The sequence below is a fragment of the Sorex araneus genome, chromosome 6 (assembly GCF_027595985.1).
Source record: "Sorex araneus isolate mSorAra2 chromosome 6, mSorAra2.pri, whole genome shotgun sequence".
NCBI lineage: Eukaryota > Metazoa > Chordata > Mammalia > Eulipotyphla > Soricidae > Sorex > Sorex araneus.
Window position 1 is genome coordinate 94,690,133 of NC_073307.1, and position 19,895 is coordinate 94,710,027.

At 64.2% G+C, this 19,895-nt stretch overlaps 2 protein-coding genes across 4 annotated transcripts; one reads left to right on the forward strand and one right to left on the reverse strand.

The window, feature by feature from the left end:
* Positions 1 to 3,811: 3,811 nt before the first annotated feature.
* On the forward strand, positions 3,812 to 5,575 carry GALR3 (galanin receptor 3). Its single transcript, XM_012933210.2, has 2 exons — positions 3,812 to 4,400; positions 4,864 to 5,575. Exons 1-2 carry the CDS (start codon positions 4,033 to 4,035, stop codon positions 5,573 to 5,575), a joined length of 1,080 nt encoding a protein of 359 aa, XP_012788664.2. The 5' UTR covers positions 3,812 to 4,032.
* Positions 5,576 to 12,396: 6,821 nt separating this feature from the next.
* ANKRD54 (ankyrin repeat domain 54) lies at positions 12,397 to 19,112 on the reverse strand. Of its 3 annotated transcripts, none has more exons than XR_008630625.1 (8): positions 18,682 to 19,112; positions 17,144 to 17,191; positions 14,547 to 14,640; positions 14,187 to 14,258; positions 13,851 to 13,898; positions 13,526 to 13,650; positions 13,337 to 13,444; positions 12,397 to 13,212 (listed from the first exon to the last, which is right to left on the reverse strand). XR_008630625.1 is itself a non-coding variant. In XM_004610701.2 (8 exons), exons 1-8 carry the CDS (start codon positions 19,001 to 19,003, stop codon positions 13,138 to 13,140), a joined length of 897 nt encoding a protein of 298 aa, XP_004610758.2. In that variant the 5' UTR covers positions 19,004 to 19,112; the 3' UTR covers positions 12,397 to 13,137. The 3 variants fall into 3 exon arrangements, 1 of the variants encoding a protein (XP_004610758.2); XR_008630626.1 differs by having other exon boundaries at positions 14,187 to 14,253; positions 14,547 to 14,645; XM_004610701.2 differs by having other exon boundaries at positions 14,547 to 14,645.
* Between the last annotated feature and the right edge of the window lie 783 nt (positions 19,113 to 19,895).

A 19,895-nucleotide genomic window follows, 5' to 3' on the forward strand; every position in this document is an offset into this window, starting at 1 on the left:
CTGCCTTACACACAGCTGACCCAGGTTTGATCCCCAGAACTTGATATGATCTGAGCCCTACCAGCTATGCCCCCCCCCCAACAAAAAAACAGGACAGAGACCCTCGGATCTAGAACCCTGTGTTTTTTTTTCTTTTCTTTTCTTTTTCTTTTTTCACTTTCTGGGTCACATCCAGCAATGCTCAGGGGTTACTCCTGGCTCTGCACTCAGGAATTACTCCTGGCGGTGCTCAGGAACAAGGTAAGATGCTGGGAACCGAACCCAGGTCGGCTGCATGCAAGGCAAACACCCTCCCCGCTGTGCTATTGCTCTGACCCCTGGAACCCTGTGTCCTAAGTTCAGTTGACCCTAAGGCTGTAGGCAGGTCCCACCCACTGCGTGACTTGCCCCCACCCTGTGTCAAGAGTGGATTTTTATGAGGAGGGGGCACATCTGGCTGTGCTCAGGGGTCATTCGGGCTTTGCACTCTGGAATTATCCCTGCTGGTACTCGAGGGATGATACAGGATGCAGGGGTGGAACCAGGTCAGCCACATGGAAGGCGAACATCCTCCCCGCTGCCCTATTGCCCCCTCCCCAAAAGTGGACAGTTGCTAGTTATTCCCCACTTGGCCCCAGAGCACTCAGGACCGTGTCATCAAGCGATTTCACTGGGGTGTGTGTCGCCGCATCTACTCACACAAGGTGGGCTGGCCCCTACACACCTACACACCCTGATCCTGTGGCAAAATCTAGCGGAATCTCTGTGAGGTCTGTCACAGAACAGGACCAGGTGGGGTGGGCGTGTCCTTCTCCCTTGCTGGTCGCACGATCGGCCGCCAGGGGGCGCAGCGAGCTCAGGCTCCCGGAGCGCTGATGCGGGGCTTCCTCCCACACCGTCCCACGCCCTGCACTGCTGGGGGTGCTGACCCCCTTTCCCACACTTTCTCTGGTCCGCTGGGCCTTCGGAACACCCAGTGAGGCTGGGGGCTGAGGAGGGCAGCCCCTTATCCTGGTGTCGGCTTTGCTGGGTGCTGTGGGGCGTGCAGGAGAGAGGGGGCTGCATCGCGCCACACCCGCAGCCCTGCGTGAGCCTGGACAGGAGTGAACTGGCCCGACCCTGTGGCTTTTCGGGGGTCCTGGAAGTCGCAGCCCGTCTTTTGAGGGCCCGAGGTCGGGATTCGCGTGTTGGCGCTGCAGCCCAGGGCCCGGCGCTGCAGCCACGTGAGCTCTTGTGCACTGCCTTGCACGCCACCTTGCACTCAGGGCTTGGGGGACCAGGCGCACAGCTGCTACACGGTGCCAGCCTGGGACCTGGCCAGCAGCTTGACCAGTGGGTCTGTCCAGGTCTGCGGTCAGACCAGGCCACCACGGGCAGTCACAGGGCCACCGTCGCGTGGCAGGCAGCGTGGCACACCCAGCACGCTCAGAGCAAGGGCCTTGGTCACCTGGCGGAGGGGAGACGGGAAGGAGACGGGAAGCCTGGTGATTGAGGCTGAGTGCGTATAGCATCCTGCAGCTCGCCAGAGTTGCGCCCCCTACTGGACAGCGCGGGAAGTGACACTGGCCGCTTGCGTGCAACCAGCTGGTGGTGCAGGACGGGGAGCTGCACTAGATCCCGCAGAAGGCTCCCTGGAGGAGGAGCTGGGGCGTTTGCCACTTTCTGTTGCCTGCGGAGGGTCAAAGAGCCATGGCCAGCTGGAGAGCAGAGAGGGCAAGGGGGAGGCGGTGATGCAGATGTGCTGTATCTTGCTTGTCACCCAGCTCTGCTCCGCTGGGCCCGCACCCTCAGGCCGCCCCCCCCCCCCCCGGCCAGGACAGTATTCATTGTTTGGGGGTCCCAAGGGGAGAGGGAGGCAGTTAGTCAAGGATGTGATAGGACAATGGGGAGGGTGTGGACCACCCAGGTGTGACCCTCAGCACCCCACCTTGTCCCACGGGGGGCGGTGCCTGAGTGTAGAGCGGGGAGTAAGCTCTGAACATCGCTGGATGTGACCCCAAAATCGGAACAAAAGGATTTCAGGGAATTGTTGAGGGGGGAGTCAGATAAACCACAATTATGTGTGTGGGCTTCTTGGAGTCCAACACGTTGCGGGGTGCAGGGGGCTGTCCGAACCCCCAAATATCACATGCTGAGCTACAATCCCCCGGTTGGGCCCCCTGAATGTCCTCACGTGAGTGAATCCAGCTGAGAGCGCGGCAGTCAGGTCCGGGCTGGAGGGAGGAGCCCTGATACCACAGCCACGTCCTCCCCGGACGCAGGGAGACCCGGCGGGGGACGGCAGGCTCTGGAGTGACCGCTGGGAGGCGGGGCAGTGCCTCAGGTCTCTCCCAGCCCTCACCACGCCTGCCCCATCAGCCCTCCCAGACTCTCCCCCTTCCCTGTGTCACTCCCCAGCCTCTAGAAAGACTCCACACCACACCTCTTCTCCACACATTTTTTTTTTTATCATACCCAGCGATGCTCAGGGGTGACTCCTGGCTCTGCACGCAGGAATTACTCCGGGGTGGGGGGGGCAGGGGCTCCAGGAGACCATATGGGATGCTGGGATCAAACCCAGGTCAGCTGTGTGCAAGGCAAACACCCTCCCGCCTTCCCCACTGTACCATGGCTCGGGTCCTCACTTTTTAACCCTTCACCTTCACCTTCACTAACCCCGGCCAGCCTTGATGCAGAACCCAATGCCCCCAGGGCCAGCCCTGACCCCCGGAAGCATTTGGCCACAGGCCTCTTCCTCTGAGAAGCTCACCTGGACTGAACCCTACGGCCAGCCCCCAGCCGTGAGCTTTTGCTGGCCAGGAGGCACCTGACCTCCCTTCTGTCCACCTTTCTCACCCAGGGCCATTCCAAAACAAACTTTCAGAGGACTTTCAACACCAACACAGGCAGATCGTGTTCCTGCTCCAAACTCCCGGGCCCCCTTTAGCCCCGGCGCAGGCAGGACGCGGGAGGAGCGGGTGAGGGAGGGGCTGCCTCTCCAAGGGGCTTCGCTCTGCTCCGCTCTGCCATCCCTGAGCTCCCGGTTCAGGCTGGGGCGGGCGCGCCAGGCTGCGCTGCCGGCACGGAGGGGTTAACCCGCCGCACAGCCCGTCTCCGGGAGCCAGATCAATGGGTTACTCACCGCCAAGGGCCGAAGCCACGGAGAGGCGCTGGGCAGAGGAGCATGCCACGCGGGGAACAGCGGGCTCCGAGGAGGGGGTGGCGTTGGGGGGGCTACTCCCCAGGGAGTTCCCGAGTCCCGCCTGGCAGAGGAGGGGCTTTGAAGGAGCGGAGGGGGAAGGGAGACCGCCCTGGACCTGCACGCAGGGAAGCAGGATCGAGCGGGAGCCCAGAGCCGGGGCGGAGGTGGGTGTTTTCCCGTTCTGGGTTTTGGGGGGTGCTGCATGCCGGGGGCGGGGGGGGGGGTGTACGTAGCCATCTGCTTTCTGACCACCTTGTCTTCGTTTGCTGCCGTGACCCAGAGGGGTCAGGCTGAGGGCGGGATCCACAGGTGGTGGCCTCTGTGGGCTGAACTGTGGTTTGTAAATATCCCAGGCGCCCCCCCCAGGTAAGTGCTCTCAGGTAAGTGCTCCGAGGGGTGCCAGGGGCCAGAATGTGCATCTGCCTCCCCCTTCCCCTTCTGGGGCCTTGATCTCCTCCCATGCACCCCTGAGGGCACCCTGAGGTCTCCCGGGCTGTGTGCTCAGAGGTGAGTGACCACTTGGGACATCACCCAGGCCCCAGAATCTGCCCTGGACTTGGATCCCCTCGAGGAGGGACAGGGCCCAGCTCCCAGGGTGGGGTCCCCCCCCCAGTGTGTCCATCAGTGCGGAGCCGCCCTCTGCAGCCGGGGACCGGGAGAGTTCCCCGAGAAACGGAGAAACCCGCCCGAGGAGCACAGGACCAACGCGGCCAGCCGTGCCAGGAGCCGGCCAGGGGGCTCCGTGGGGGTTTGGTTCCCATCCCCCACCCGCTGCCTCAGTCCTGGTCAGTGTCCACTGCTGCAGGCCCCTGTCGCCTGGCCAACCAGTCTCCCCCCACCCCTCCCCAGGTACCCAGCTGGCTGCGAGCTCCATGGCCGACGCCCAGAATGTCTCACTCGACGGCCCTGGTGGGGTCGGGACGGTGGTGGTGGTGGTGGTGCCCGTAGTCTTTGCCCTCATCTTCGTGCTGGGCACCGTGGGCAACGGGCTGGTGCTGGCCGTGCTGCTGCAGCCCGGCCCGGGCGCCTGGCAGGAGCCGAGCAGCACCACAGACCTGTTTATCCTGAGCCTGGCGGTGGCGGACCTCTGCTTCATCCTGTGCTGCGTGCCCTTCCAGGCGGTCATCTACACGCTGGACGCCTGGTTCTTCGGGGCGCTGGTGTGTAAGGCCGTGCACCTGCTCATCTACCTCACCATGTACGCCAGCAGCTTCACCCTGGCCGCCGTGTCCGTGGACAGGTGCGCCGGGCTGGGGCGGTGGCCAGGGGAGCTGATGTCCAGTGGCCTGGTTAGGAAGGAGGCCAGTAGCGGAAGAGGAGGGGACACCAAAGGCGGGGGTGGGCTGGGGGGAGGAGAAACGGTCTCTGGGCCTCTGGGCCCCTTCCGGAGGTTCTGTCAGTGTCCCCAGGGTATGCCCTGAGGATGGGGAAGGTGGCAAATGAAGGACCCCCCAGGGAGCGCCCCAACCCGCCCCCCCCCAGTAGCCAGCGCTCTCACACCACTTCAGGGCTGATGACCCCCCAGGCACCACCTCGGGTGGGCGCGGGGGGAGCCTCCCCGAGGGCATGCTCCCACCAGCGCTCCCGGGTGGCACCCGGGTGGCACGATCACTCTGGGCTCCCCGGGAGGGGGGCAGCCACGTGGACCTCCCGGCGGGGTCCGCGGGGACGGGCGCGCTGACCATCCCCCGGGCCCCCCGCAGGTACCTGGCCGTGCGGCACCCGCTGCGCTCGCGGGCCCTGCGCACGCCCCGCCACGCGCGCGCCGCCGTGGGGCTGGTGTGGCTGCTGGCCGCGCTGCTGGCCGCGCCCTACCTGAGCTACTACGGCACGGTGCGCTACGGCGCGCTCGAGCTCTGCGTGCCCGCCTGGACGGACGCGCGCCGCCGCGCCCTGGACGTGGCCACCTTCGCCGCCGGCTACCTGCTGCCCGTGGCCGTGGTGAGCGTGGCCTACGGCCGCACGCTGCGCTTCCTCTGGGCGGCCGTGGGCCCCGCGGGCGCGGCGGCCGGGGCGCGCCGTCGGGCCACAGGCCGCGCGGGCCGCGCGATGCTGGCAGTGGCCGCGCTCTACGCGCTCTGCTGGGGCCCGCACCACGCGCTCATTCTCTGCTTCTGGTTCGGCCGCTTCGCCTTCAGCCCCGCCACCTACGCCTGCCGCCTGGCCTCGCACTGCCTGGCCTACGCCAACTCCTGCCTCAACCCTCTCGTCTACGCGCTCGCCTCGCGCCACTTCCGCGCGCGCCTCCGCCGCCTCTGGGCCCGCGGCCGCCGCCGCCGTCCCCCACGCGCGCCCCGCCGACCCCCGCGCGCGCCCCGCCGCGTGCGCCCCGCCGCCCCGCGCGCCCGCCCCGGGAGCGCCCGGCCGCCACGGGACGCCGCCCCCCCATCCCACCCCGACCATCCGTTGGAATAAACCTTGTGGTCCCCGTACCCCGCAGCCCCCACCTGCTCCGGTGTCCGTTGTTTGGCACGGGAGAGCAGAAACGGGACCGGGAGCCGGGTGGGAGCCTGGACGAGGGGGGGAGGGTGTCATGGGGTGCGCCCCCCACCCCGCAGTGCGGAGACTCTGCCTGCAGTATAGCTGGGATTGGGGGCACCCTCTTCCCCTCCACCTCCCCTCGGTCAGGGAAGGTCCTCGGACCTAGTGCAGTGGGCTCTTAGCTTACACATGCTCTGGCCTCACGCTGCCTGGGTTCTGGCCGCTGTCCAGTGTCAGGCTCCAGAGATAGCACGAGGCTCGAGGGACCCGTCTCCTGGACAGCCAACCCTGGTCCAATCCCCGGGGCCACTAGGGTGCCCTGATCCCTGCCAGCACAGAGCCAGGAGGAAGTCCTGAGTAGCGCTGGGTGTGGCCCAAAGGAGCTATTACAAATAGTAATAATAGTAATAATCACTGTCACTGTCGTCCAGTTCATCAATTTGTTCAAGCGGGCACCAGTAACGTCTCCATTGTGAGACTTGTTATTACCGTTTTTGGCACATCGAATGCGCCATGGGTAGCTTGCCAGGCTCTGCCTTGCGGGCGAGACACTCTCGGTAGCTTGCCGGGCTCTCCGAGAGGGGCGGAGGAATCGAACCCAGGTCGGCCACGTGCAAGGCAAACACCCTACCAGAGTGATAGTACAGCAGGTAGGGAGCTTGCCTTGCATGTGGCTGACCCAGGTTCAATCCCCAGCACCCCATACGGTCCCCTGAACCCACCAGGAGTGTTCCCTACGCGCTCCCACCAGGAGTAGTCCCTGAGCACCACTGAGTGTGGCCCAAAAAACAAAAAATTATCTTCCACTTATCAAAACAGACGAATCAGGTAGATATCACTAGATAAGGATGGCGCTCACTGCTCCCATTTTACAGATGTCAAAATCAAAGCTCGTGATTTGCCCAGGGTCTCCCGGCTTGTGTCTGGGCTCAGGGCACTGCTGCCTGCTCTGGTTTTTGGGACCGTGTGGGGCAGGGGGTGGAGCCCAGAGCCCACACGTGCGTCTCACCCTGCCCGAAGCTCCCCCTGCCCTCTGCCAACTACTGCTCTTCACTCAGTACTCCCTCCTTCAGGTTTCTCTAGGTGTCTCGTTTTTTCTTGGTTCCCCCTCAAACTGGGGCTAGATGCCCTAGCAACTCTGGGTCCTGGAGTTCCAGTGCCAGCCCGCCCCTGCTCTCTCAGCCTACCCGCACGGGCCCAGCCCAGGCCAGGAGGAGCCACTTGTGGGCCCCAGCTGGCGGCCCCTCGGCCCTCCCCCCAGGCCGGGCGCACAGCTGGGGCCTTGCGGCTGTGGAAAGCCACTAATGAACCAATAAATCAGTCTCGGAGGCTGCAGGGCCCTTCGCCTGCTCCTGCCCTCCCCACACGCCAATAATATTTATTAGCTCCTGGCCAGCACTGGAGACCTTTCCCAGCTGCTGGCAGCCCCTGAAGGAGGCAGCCGCCGGGGCCCTCTCACTGCCTGCCACCTGCCACCAACTACAGGTCACAGTGGCAGCCCCCTGCTCGGGGCGGGGGGGGGCGCTGAGACCCCCCCGTCTAGGGTGCCCAGTTTGACTGTCTGGTCCTTTCCTCCGCCACTGACCCAGGCCAGAGCCTGGCGGGGGGGTCCTGGAGGGCAGGGGTGCAGCCCACCCATACCTCTCAGGCTCTCCTCGGACCCCCCATCCACACTTCTTGATGGCCCCTCTGTGCCTAGCGCCAATTCAGCAGGTAAGGACGTTGCCTCCATTTTTAGAAACAGAAACTGATGCTGTGGGCCCAAGTGAGAATACAGCGGGGAAACTGTTCCCTGGCACGTAGTAATTGAGCTGGGTTCAATCCCCGGCATCCCATAGGGTCCCTCGAGCACCACCAGGAGTGATGCCTGAGTGCAGAGCCAGGAGGAACCCCTGAGCATCACCGGGTGTGGCCCCAAAGCAAAAAAAAAAAAAAAAGATGCTGGGGGATAATACAGCGGGAAGATCCCTTGTGTTTCACACAACTGACTCAGGTTCGATCCCTGGCACCCCGTGTGGTCCCCCAAGCACCTACAAGAGTGATTCCTGAGCACAGAGCCGGAAGTAAGCCCTGAGCACCACCGGCTGTGACCCCAGAACAAAACAGAAGCTGGAGGAGGGCAGATGCTGTGACTGGGTCAGGAGGACCGTGGTCATGTGCTGGGTGCTGGGATTTCACGCTGGACTCCAGGGCACTGGCATAAGGCACCTAGGAACAGCTGGTTCCAGCTCAGTGTCCTGGGGCCAGAGAGATGGTGCAGGAGGGGGAGGGCTGACTTAGCTCACTGACAGCCCCTATTCCTTCCCGGGGACCACACAGGACCCCTGAGCACTGCCTGGTGTGACCCTCCAAAAAAGAAGTTCAGGGCCGGAGCGATAGCACAGCGGGTAGGGCGTTTGCCTTGCACACGGCTGACCCAGGTTCGATCCCCGGCATCCCATATGGTACCCCAAGCACCACCAGGAGTAATTCCTGAGTGCAAAGCCAGGAGTAACCCCTGAGCATCGCTGGGTGTGACCCAAAAAAGCAAAAAAAAAAAATTTAAAAAAGAAGTTCAGGGCTGGAGCGGGGACAGTGTTTGCCTTGCATGTGGCCAACCCAAGTTTGATCCCTGGCATCTCATAGAGTCCCCCGAGCACCGCCAGGAATGATGCCTGAGTGAAGAGCCAGGAGGAACCCCTGAGCATCACCGGGTGTGCCCCCAAAGCAAAAAAACCAACAAAAAAAAAAACCCAAACTGTAGCACTGTCGTCCTGTTGTTCATCGATTTGCTCGAGCGGGCACCAGTAACGTCTCCATTGTGAGACTTGTTACTGTCTTTGGCATATCGAATACACCACGGGGAGCTTGCCAGGCTCTGCTGTGCGAAAAACAAAAAACACAAAAACACAAAAAGAACAAAAAAGAAGTTCAGTGTTCGGCAAGACTGAAGTAGGAGCACATTGATGCCAGGAGCTGGCGGGCCCTCTGCCCCCCGCAGGGTTGCTGCCTTACCAGGCACCTCTGGGGACCTCCCCAGGGAGCCCTGGAACAGCTTCCCTCTGGGACGGGCAGGCGACCAGCTCCCCAGCAGGGCGCGTCGCAGCCAGACTTTGGGACCCCAGAGCCCGGGGTGGGGGGACACAATTGCTCAGGACCCCCCCAAAGTGGCCCGGGCCTCCCCTCCAGCTAGGAGGGGGCGTCACCTCTGCATGGCCCGGATCCCTGGTGGAGTGTCAGGGCCAGCCCAGAGGCTGCTCCGTGGGCCCAGAAAGGCCACCCGGGGTCTGGTCCCCAAAATTGCATTTCAGCCAATCCCTGCTGCGAGGCGCGGGCTGGGCCCCCGGGCACGGGGCCTGCTGGCCAGGGCAGAAGCTGCCCGTCCCGCTTTGGCTCGGAGATCGCGAAGGCTGAGGGGCAGCAGCTTTATTCATGGTGACCTGACCCGCCGCTGCAGGCCGGCAGCCAAAACCTGGCACGCAGCTGACCGAGCGACAATGCCCGACATCCCAGAGGGTCCCCTGAACTGCGCGAGGAGTCATCCCTGAGCACAAACCAGGAGTCAGCCCTGAGCACCGCCAGAGACGTTCCCACCATCCCCCCCAAACAACACTCCCCGGGGGCCACAGCAATGGTACAGCCAGCAGGGAGTTTGCCTTGCATGCGGCCAACCTGGGTTCAATCCCCGGCATCCCATAGGGTCCCCCAAGCACCGCCAGGAATAACTCCTGAGCACAGAGCCAGGAGGAACCCCTGAGCATCACTGGGTGTGACCCAAAAAGCGAAAAAAAGAAAAAATCCACCCATGAACAATAGTCCCCAAATCAGAGAGCCCTGGCCTCCCCCACCCCTGGCCGGCAGAACTCCTGATCTGGGCACCCCTCGTAAGAGGCCTGTGGGGCACAGCAGGAGGGGGAAGTCCCAGAGAGATGCCCCTGCATCTGCACCCTTGGGCTCACTGCCCTGTGCTCACTGGCCTGGGCTCACTAGCCTGCGGGTCTGGGGCAGTCTCGAGTCTGGGCCCAGGGTCTTCCTGCAGCTCAGGGGCTGGGGCATTCAGAGGAAGACTCAGCCCCCAGCACTGGCCCTCGTGTCCTACAGTGGCGGTCACTGGGCCCTTCTAGAAGGAGAGGATGAGGCCAACACAGCATCACGGCCCAGGCCAGCACGGGGACAGGGAGCCCAGCGGGAAGCGAGGGGGTCGGAGGGGAAGCTCAGCGTTGCCCAGGCAATGAGGAGCCCAGGGAGGGTCAGTCCCCGGCAGCCCATGTGGACCCCCAGGCCCGCCAGGAGTGATGTCCTGGCACCATCAGGTGGGACAAGAAATAAACTCCAAACTCCACCAGATTGACGGTCGGGGGGGCGCTGGCTGGGGGTCACACCCAGCTGACTCCAGGGTCCTCCTGGCTCTGTGCTCGGAGGGTGATGCTGGGACGACGGGACTTTGCTCAGCTTCTGTCTTGGGCCCCAGACGCCGCCTGAGCCAGCGCTTCCGGGCAGGGGGCTGGCGTGAGGACGGAGGGTGGGGTCTGAGCTGCGTCCGAGCCCGGACACAGGCACCGAGGGGTCAGCAGGGACCTGAGGCAGAGGACAAAGGGGCCTCCGACGATGACGCCTCAGACTTGGGGTCCTGGGGCGGCTGTAAGGACGCACGGGGAAAGGCAGGCGTGGGGGAGAGAGGCCAGGCCAGGGAATCAGGAGTCGAAGGACCCCAGGGGTCCTGGTGAGGGACGGGCGGTGGGGGGGCAGGCCTGGCGCTGGGCCTCGCCAAGTCTGTCTCCTCTGCTTCCGAGTCTGCAACTGGAGAAACTGAGGCCCAGAGAGGCGGAGTAACGGGCCGGGAGCAGAGCCCGTGCTCAGGCTGGCTGACTGCGGCCCCAGAGGGAGGGGGCGGGATAGGGGGGCACTGGGCACCCCCCACAGCCCCCCTGTGCCCACCTCGGCGGGGCTGACCCTCGGCCTGGGTCAGGTGGGCGCCACGGGGTCCCCTGAAGCCACAGGCCCGCCCTCCCTCGGCCCGGGCTGCGGGAGCCCACCATCCATCACCGTCACGGCGCGCAGCTGGGAAATAAATAGCAATTAAGCAGCGAGGGCCCCGGCTAATGAGCAGCAGCTCCTGGGCCAGGCGGGCGCTCCTTGGCACGCCGAGGTTTGGCGTGGAGACGGCGGGGGGGGGGGCTTGGAGCGGGTGGTTGGTGGGGGCCGGGGGGTGGCAGGACTGTCTGCTTTTATTTGGGGGGGGGCAGGCTCTGACTTGCGAGGCGCAGGCTCTGCCGGGGCGGGCGGCAGCCGAGTCCCGGCTCCCAGGCCGCAGGGCCAGCCTGGGGTGGTCTCCGAATGGCCCCAGCACATGCCAGGCCCACTCCGAGGGGTGACAGGCTGGGTGCGGGAGGTCTGCCAAGGACCGGAGGGCACCGGGCTGAGGCTGTTCATCCTGCTCTGCTGATCTTTTTGTTCTCGTTGTTTGGTCACACCTGGCGATACTCAGGGGTTCCTCCTGGCTCTGCACTCAGGAATGACCCCTGCCAGTGCTCAGGGCACCCTATGGGATGCCGGGGATTGAACTCGGGTCAGCCGTGTGCAAGGCAAACGCCCTCCCCGCTGTGCTACCGCTCCGGCCCTGCTGGTCATCTTTCTGGAAGTTTCTAGGACTCTCCTGACAGGCCCTGGTCTCTGCCCTCATGCTGGGGAGGCCCGTCTGGGTGTGATGACCCTTCAGGGCAGGCTGACCACCGACCACGTCCATCCCAGGGGCCAGCCTCCAGAGCACAGGGAGGGGCCCTGGGCCCCGCCCCCCAGTGCGGGCTGCAGGCAGGGCACCCCACCGCTGTCCCCCTGCTGCTCCTCGCCAGCTGTCGCTGGGGCCAGAGCGATGGACCACAGACTGTCCACACTCCGATTCTGATCTGGGGGCTGATCCTCTGCCCCTGGGGCCTGGGGCCAGTGCCCTGTGGCCAGCCTCTCCCCGCCCGGTCCCCACCAGGCTCCTGTCCGCCCATCCATGCTGGCTGTTTTTCCACCCAGCCAGCCCTGTTGCCCAGGGGTCAGAGCAGTGGACACAAGCCGCTGAGGACCAGCCAGGAACGCTCCAGGTGCGAGTGCACGGCTGTGCTGGCGGGGGAGGCCACTGTCCCACCCCCGTCCCTGGTGTCACAGTCACATCACTGCCGGGTCACGGGTCCAGGACGGCTCATCACAGGAGCCCCAGGGACGCGGTGCAGGGGCATCTGGGCACAGACCCCCCGGTCTGGCCTGGCCTCTCTGGGCCGAGATTCTCTGCAGTCGCCTTGCGGGGGACCCGGGGCAGGTGGGCAGCCTGCCGTGTGTGAGACCCTGGGTTCGATCCCTGCACTGCTGGAGTGGCCCAGAGAGATCAGCAGGAGCCGAGAGCAAAGCCAGGTCTCTGCCATGCCACCAGGCCCCGCCCCAGAAAGAACACAGCAGGACAGTGCCCTCGGCTGCCCTCGCCTCCCCCCTTCCCTCCCTACCCGCCCCACTGCTGCTGCTCGGCGCTGGGGGGGTCCCGCCTGTGTCTGGCCCCACAGGTCCTGTTACTTTCAGGGCCTGGGACAGCCGGTCCCGGGGTTTCAATTTGGACCTGACCACGTGGGGACCTGGGGACAAGCTCCCCTCCCCGGGAGGTGAAGAGCCGCATGACTGATGACCAGGATGGAGGGGCGGGCTCCTGGCTCACCTGGGCAGTGGGACAGACCCTCGGGAGGTCTTTGTGTCCTGGGGCTGGGGGGACAGACAGACACACGCTCAGTGGCTTAGAACGACACGGGTTTATTCCCGCAGCTCTGGTGTCCTTCCAAGCCCGGCCCAGGATGCCGGCAGGCTCTGGGGCAGAAGCCCGCCCCCCTCCGTGGCCTGCAGCCCCCCGCCTTCCCCTATCTCTCCAGCTCCATCCACCAAGGGTCCCTGGGACTACAGGGGACACCCGGACACGTGGCAGAGTTACTGTGTCCAGAATCTGAACGACTCCTTCGAAGTCCCTTCCGCCAGGCCAGGGGACAGCTGCAGGTGCCGGGAGCCGCGTGGGGCGTCCAGGCATACTGCCCGCCCGCCGCCTCTGTTTCTTTGTTTCGGTTTTCGGGCCACACCTGGCGGTGCTCAGGGAGCACTCCTAGCTCTGTGCTCAGGGATCACTCCTGGCAGGGGTGGGGGTGCTGGAGATTGATCCCGGCTCGGCCATGTGCCAGGCGAGTGCCTTGACCCAGGACTGTGGCTGCCCTGCCCTGCTGCTTTGGGGGGGAGAGGGGTCGGCGGGGCTCCCGAACTTTGGGTTTCTGGGCTCGAGGCATCCCCGCCTGCCTTCTCTGTCCCCGAGGTGTGCTGCGCTGTGTGGGGTGACAAAGGCTCCCAGAGAGGCGGGGCCAGCCAGGCGGGAGTGCGGCTGGGGGAGCGGGCGCAGCCCTTGCCTCCTGGCAGAGGGCAGAGGCCGGGCTGGGAGTGGGTCCGAGCGGGGGCGAGCCCGGGGCCCCCGCGGCGTCTGGGCTGCGCCTGGGTCCTCGCCGCTACCTCTTGTCCACGGCCTGCATCTGCAGGCTCAGGGAGGTGAAGCTGGCCAGCAGGTCGGTGACCTCGTCCACCTGTGGGGCGAGGCGAGGATGCTGGGGGGCCCCCGGAGCCCCGAAACCAGCTCTGGCCGGCAGTGGCCGCATTTGGGGGGGGGGGTTTGGGGAAGGGAGTGCTGCTCCCGCCTCGGGTGCTCACCTGCTCCCGGGTGCTGGTCATCTGCAGGCGGGAGCAGAGGTCGTCCAGGCGGTCCCGCTGCTCATGCCGCCCCAGGCGCGCCAGGTACTCCCGCAGCATCTGGATGATCTGGGGCGGGAGGAGAGAGCGGAGGGGAGCACCGCGCCCCGAGTCTGGCAAGGCGGGCTCCTCCCAAGGCCCGGTGCTCACCTGCTTCACCTCCAGCCGCACGGCCTCCAGGCACTGGGCGTGGCCCTCCTGCAGGATGTTTAGCTTGGACTTGGCCAGGTGCAGGGGCGTGCGGCCGGCTCGGTCCAGGGCGTCCACGCGGGCCCCTGCGAGAGCGAGCGGCCCAGGTGAGCAGGGACCAGGCAGGAGCATGGCTAGGGATAGGGTGGGGAGGTTAGGGGCGTGGCTAGGTATAGGGGCGGGGCTATGGCTAGGGGCGGAGCGGGTTGGGGCAGGACTAGGAATAGGGGCGGGGCGGTGATAAGGGCGGGGCTAGGAACAGGGGGCGGAGCAGGCCTGCACGTACCTCCGCGGAGCAGGGTGGTGATGACCGGAACATGGTTGGTGCAGGCCGCTGCAGAATGGCAGGAAGTGAAGGGCCAGGCCGCGGGGCCGAGCCGGGGCTGCCCCCTGAGAAGGCGCGACCGTGGCCGCCACCCCCAGCATTGGACCCTCCCTCGCACCCTGCGCGGGGCGGTGGGGCTGGAGGCCGGCCCCGCCCCCCGAGCACCCTGGGCGGGACGTGGCAGCTGCTGTCAGCCAGGCGGGTGCTCCCCGAGGTGCTCCCTGAGCTCGTCCTGGCCGCGGCGGGTGCAGGGAAGGCCGGGCTCGCTCGCTCTCGCCTCCGCGGGGCGCCACTTACCCAGGTGCAGGGGCGTGTTCCCCAGCCCGTCCCGCTGGTTGGGGTCGGCCCCGTGGTCCAGGAGCAGCTGCACTGCAAACAGAAGCCCCCGTGTGCGTGTGCCGTGAGAGGCTTCCGGCCGCCAGAGGCCCACCCCTTTCGCCCGCCAGGTGGGGGGCACTGGCGGGGCCAGCGGCCTGCTCGGGTGGGCCCACAGGGGCGCCCACAGCAGTCAGGACCCGACGCTGCCACTGGGGGACCCCTGGGAACCTGGGCAGGAAGAGGCCTGAGCAGCGCTTGCTGCTGGGGCCCGAGGTGGCATCCCCTCACCCCCCACCCGTGTCCAGGCGTGTCCACCTCCTGCGGGGGCTCCCCACTCACCGATGCGGTCGTTCCCGTTGCAGGAGGCGAAGTGCAGGGCGGTGCGGCCCTTGTCGTCGGCGGAGCAGGGGTCCGCGCCCTCCTCCAGCAGGCGCTGCACTGACAGCCGGACAAGGGGGGTGGCATCAGCGCCCGGCCCAGGCCCCGAGACTAAGGGGTCACTCTCCCAGGGGCGTGAGCTCTGGGCTGCGGGGGCAGAACCCAGAATGTTCCGCACCAGGGACGGGAGAGACAGGCCAGTGGGAGGATGCTGGCCTTGCAGGGGTCGAGCCAGAGCCAATCCCTGGTCTCATGCGGTCCCCTGAGCACAGAGCCAGCAGCAACTCTTGGCACAACCAGGTGTGGCCGCAAATGAGAACAAAACACAATTGTTTCTCCCCATTTGAGGAGCCTCAGAGGCGCCCACAATGGGATCTGGGAACTTCCGGCTGACACCGCGGCCTTGGCTGCCGGCTGACTTCTAGAGGGGGCCTCTCGGGGGCTCCCGGGGGGGGGGGGGCCAGAGCCCAGACTAGGCGCCCGCTCAGCTGTGCAGCGAGGTGGAAGCGCACATTTGGGCTCCGTGGCCAGTGACAGGGAGTAATTGCGTCTCACCCATCGCTGGCGCCGTGGACACTAATGGACAGGAAATGGCATCTCTGCCGAGCCGGGAACACCATTACCAAATTGGGGGGTGGTGGGGGGTGGTGTGTACACCAGGGCCGCAGTCACACGCAGTCACACGAAGCAAACGCTTCAGTCTCCTCCCCCGCAAAGCTCTCAAGGCCCTGAATGCTCCCAGAGTCCTGGGCACCCACCCCCACCTGCCACGAGAGAGGGGGTCCGGGTCCAGGCCCACAGCTCCCGCTGGGCACTGCTCAGCCTGCCCAGCCCGGGATGGCCTCTGGCTCCCCGCTGGGGCTCGGGTCAGGTTCTCTCGCACCCTTTCTCTGGGGCCCCTGGGAGCCAGCACCATCCTGCCAACATCAGCTGCCTCCCGAAGCTGAATCCCGGCAGGGCGAGCAGAGGGTCCCCGGGGGCACCCTAGGGCACAGCCACTCACCTAAGGGCCGGCAGGACCGAGGGGACAGAGCCAGGGGCACCAAGGCCAGCTCCGCTCCCTGCTGGGTGCGGTGGGAGCCCCACTGGGGGGAACTTCAGCAACGAAGCCCCGGCACGGGCGGGATGGGGGACCCTGGACCGGGGACACTGAGCAGTCGTGTGGACACACGACACGACTCCGGGGCTGAAAGCGACTCTGTCCTGTCCACACGGAGGCACGGAGGGGGTCAATGCCACCGTGCTGAGGGCCGGGGGTGCCTCGGGGTGACACGTGCCACTGTGCCAGTGTCAGAGCCGCGGCAACACCCCCAACACCCGAACTGTAAAGTCTCTGGTCAGGGGGCCCGAGGGACGGTACAATGGGCTGGCCACTGGCCTCGCACTCGGCCAACCCGGGTTTGATCCCCAGCATCCCATAGGGTCCCCTGAGCCCCACTTGGAGTGACCCCTGAGTGCGGAGCCAGGAGAACCCCCCCGAGCACCGCCGGGTATGGCCCAAAAACATAGATAAATATGTATATGTGTGTGTATATGCTGGTAAATATAATTTTTTCCCTTTATTTTGAGGGGGTCGGGGGGCATCCCACCGCAGTGCCAGGGATCAAACCAGGCCAGCTCCACGCAGGGCAAGTGTCTTCCCAGCTGCACAAGCGCTCTGTTAGGGAATGAGTTGTGTAGGGTTTGTTTGTTTGTTTAGTTTGTTTGTTTTTCTGCAGCCTCAAGTGAGATTCAGGGCTGACTCCTGGCTATGTGCTCAGGGATCGATCACTCCTGGCGGGGCTCAGAGACCATATGGGGTGCAGAGACAAACCAAGGTTAGTCCTATGCAAGTCAAGCGCCTTATCTGCCGCACTATCTCCTCAGCCCCCCCTTTTTTTTTGGGTCACACCCGGTGATGCTCAGGGGTTACTCCTGGCTCTGCACTCAAGAATTACTCCTGGCGGAGCTCAGAGAACCCTATGGGATGCTGGGAATCGAACCCAGGTCGGCCGTGTGCAAGGCAAACGCCCTCCCTGCTGTGCTATTTCTCCAGCCCCTGCAGCCCTTATTTTTAACTTTCCCAGGAAAAGCGATCTAGGTTGCTGTCCAAATACTCCCCGCACTGGGGAGATGACGCAAAGGGCTGGAGCGCACGCTCTGACCTCAACACCGCACGGTCCCTCTCAGGCTGGGTGGGGCCCCCTCACACCCCCAAAAAAACAAATCGAAACAACCAATATTCCATATGTATAGGTATTTATATATTTTTTGGTTTGGGGGTCACACCCAGCAATGCTCAGGGGGACCATATTACTCCTGGCAGTGCTTGGGGGACCCTATGGGATGCTGGGGATCCAACCTGGGTGGGCCTTGTGTGAGTCAGACGCCCTCCCCGCTGTGCTGTCACTATATTCCAATATTCCAGTTCACGGAGAAGAGCGGCTGGAGAGCTAGAGTGTCCACTGCTGGGGCAGCTCAGGGGGGCGTGGCCAGCTCCTGGCGGTCACCCCGCAGGGCACCCTCCTTCTGAAGACCCTCCCCGCCCCCACCCAGTGGCAAAGCCACTCGCAGCTCACCTGTTTCCACGTCGTTGGCGTTTGCCGAGTCCCTCAAGCGCTTCAGAGCTGTGAAGGGGGTAAGGAGGTCGGTCAGGACCACACATCCAGGGGCCGGAGTGACAGTCCAGCGGGGAGGGCGTTTGCCTTGCACCCGGCTAACCCGGGTTCAATCCCCAAGAATCCAAATATGGTCCCCGGAGCACCACCAGGAGAAACTCCTGAGTGCAGAGCCAGGAGGAACCCCTCTGTTATAGCCAGATGTGATCCAAAAAGACCCAAAAAGTAAATAAATAAATAAATAAATAAATAAAAACCAAAGACCACACATCCGGGGGCTGGGCCCGGGGTGGCACTGTGGGCGGGACGCCTGCTTTGCAGGTGGTCACCATGGTTCCATCAGGGTGGCCTGAGCTCCAAGCACTTCCGGGTGTGGTTCCCCCCTGAATAATAAACAAGGGGTTGGAGAGACAGCACAGCAGGTAGCGTGCTTGCTTTGCATGTGGCCAGCCTGGTATAATCCCCTGCACCCCACGTGTCCCCTCCCCCCAGCCCCCCCATGAGTGATCCCCAAGTGCCGAACCAGGAGTAAGCCCTGGGTATCGCTGGGGGTGGCCTCAAAAGGGCAATGGTTCTAGATTTCAATGAATTATGGGAGGATTAAAAACGACCCCAGTGCGGCTGAAGCAATAGCACAGCAGATAGGGCGTTTGCCTTGCACGCAGCCGACCCGGGTTCGATTCCCAGCATCCCATAGGGTCCCCTGAGCACCGCCAGGAGTCATTCCTGAGTGCAGAGCCAGGAGTAACCCCTGTGCATCGCCGGGTGTGACCCAAAAAGAAAAAAAAAACACGACCCCAGGGGGCTGGAGCAATAGCATAGCAGATAGGGCGTTTGCCTTGCAGACTCAGGTTCTATTCCCAGCATCCCATAGGGTCCCCCAAGCACCACCAGAAGTAACTGCTGAGTGCAAAGCAAAGGAGTAAGCCCTGAGCACCGCGGGTGTGACCCAAAAAGAAAATAAAAAGACCCCAGAAAGGGCGGGAGAGACTGGTCAAAGGCTGCTTGCAAGGGGATTCGATCCCGACACTGCATGGTCCCCCAACACTGCTGGGAGCAAATCCGAGCAGAGATGGGAGTAGCCCCCAAGTACCAGAGATGTGAAACACACCCAAAAACCCACCAGGTCCCGCACCAATGCCTGTGGCACACAACAAAGGCAGAATAACAATTCTGTGTATTCTATTCCTTCCTCAATTTTCACGACATCTCTGCAAAGTGCGCCCTGCACCCATTTTACAGATGAGGACACGGAGGCTACTCGCTCGCCTTAAGGCAGACCTGAGGCTGAGCAATCCAGGTCTGAGCACGGAGAGGAGTCCGAGGGCGCTGGCTAGCGGTCCTGCGCAGGCATTCTTGCAGCATCGCCCCCCCCAACTTTTTATTTTTTTTAAATTTAAACCTACTCGCCACCCCCAGGCACGAAGCAAAGTTCCTACGCAGGAGACGCCCCGCGCGCCCAAGCCCGGGGCGGGGGTCCCCGGGGGTTCCGTGCTCACCGTGCGCCTCCCGGCCCGTGGGCCCGGCGCGGCGGTGCAAGCGCGCGCGCCGCAGCCGGCCGGCGGGGACCTTGCCGCGCAGCTCGTCGCGGGGCTCGGCGTCCTGCTGCCACAGGACGTGCAGGTAGCGCAGCGGGGACTGGGCCCCGCCGGACGCCCGGCCCGCCAGGCCCGCGCCGCCGTCTAGCGCCGAGCCCAGGTCGGCGAAGGAGAAGAGGCCCTCGGCGCCCGTCAGGGGCTCGGGCGCCACCGCGCACTCGCCCTCGGAGCTCGAGCGGCCCGAGCGCGGCTCGTCGTCCGCGCCCCCGGCGGCGGCTGCCATGGCAACGAGCCGGCGCGGGCCGGGCAGCCGAGCCTCGTTCCCGACCCGCCAACGGGCCCGCTTCCCTCCGCCCCAGCCGCGCTGTCAGCCGACGAGCGGGCGGGTCCCGGCCTGCAACCACGGCAACCGGGCGGGGGCGGGACCGGGAGCGCGCAGGGCCAACGGAAACCCTTCGGCCCGAGCCCCGCCCACCGGCGGGCAGGACACGGGCAATAGCATTGGTCGCCGGCCACTTGACTGACTGAATCGGAGACCAATCGCTGTAAGAGCTGTCCACGCCCTCCTCGTACGGCTCTACGGCAGCGAATGAAACAACTTTATTTTTTTCCTCTTTTTGACTATTTTCCCCCGTCGGATCATGGGAAAGATAACGGACAGATGCCTTAGCCAATCAAATCAAGATGTTCTGCAGCCAATCACAGGGAAAAGCGAAGAAGCCACGCTGGTGCAATGGAGAGATTTGTATGTTTTAATCAATGAACGTAAGTGGAAAAACCACACACACGCACGCACGCACACAAACACCAGTATTGTAAAGTAGGGAAATGAAGTCGATTTCCACTAGTGATAGATCTCTAGACTTATTTTATTGACCTCTAGAAGGATTAATAATTCAGCTTCTTTACACCAGTCCCGAGCTGAAGTGAGTATTCAGTGACTTACAGAGCCACTCACTGCAGCAGGTTACGCTCTGACCCCGTGCTTCAATATCAGACGACAGTTTGGTAACCCCTCTCGGTTCAAAGTTTTCTACATATTTTCACAACCCTAGGAGTGGGCACTCGCCTTAAACACGACCCACCGGGGTTCTGTCCTCTGCATCCCATATGTTCCCCAAGCACCACCCAGTGTGATCTCTGAGCGACAGAAGTCAGCCCTGAGCTCGACAGTG

Excerpts from the sequence above, each read along its gene's own strand:
- GALR3 (XM_012933210.2), top strand. The coding sequence starts at position 4,033 with ATGGCCGACGCCCAGAATGTCTCACTCGACGGCCCTGGTGGGGTCGGG. Across the intron at positions 4,401-4,863 it reads GCCGCCGTGTCCGTGGACAG|GTACCTGGCCGTGCGGCACC; the intron begins GTGCGCCGGGCT and ends GGCCCCCCGCAG.
- ANKRD54 (XM_004610701.2), bottom strand. The coding sequence starts at position 19,003 with ATGGCAGCCGCCGCCGGGGGCGCGGACGACGAGCCGCGCTCGGGCCGC. Across the intron at positions 17,192-18,681 it reads CACGGGCCGGGAGGCGCACG|CTCTGAAGCGCTTGAGGGAC; the intron begins GTGAGCACGGAA and ends CCCCCTTCACAG. Across the intron at positions 13,213-13,336 it reads TGACCAGCACCCGGGAGCAG|GTGGACGAGGTCACCGACCT; the intron begins GTGAGCACCCGA and ends CTCGCCCCACAG.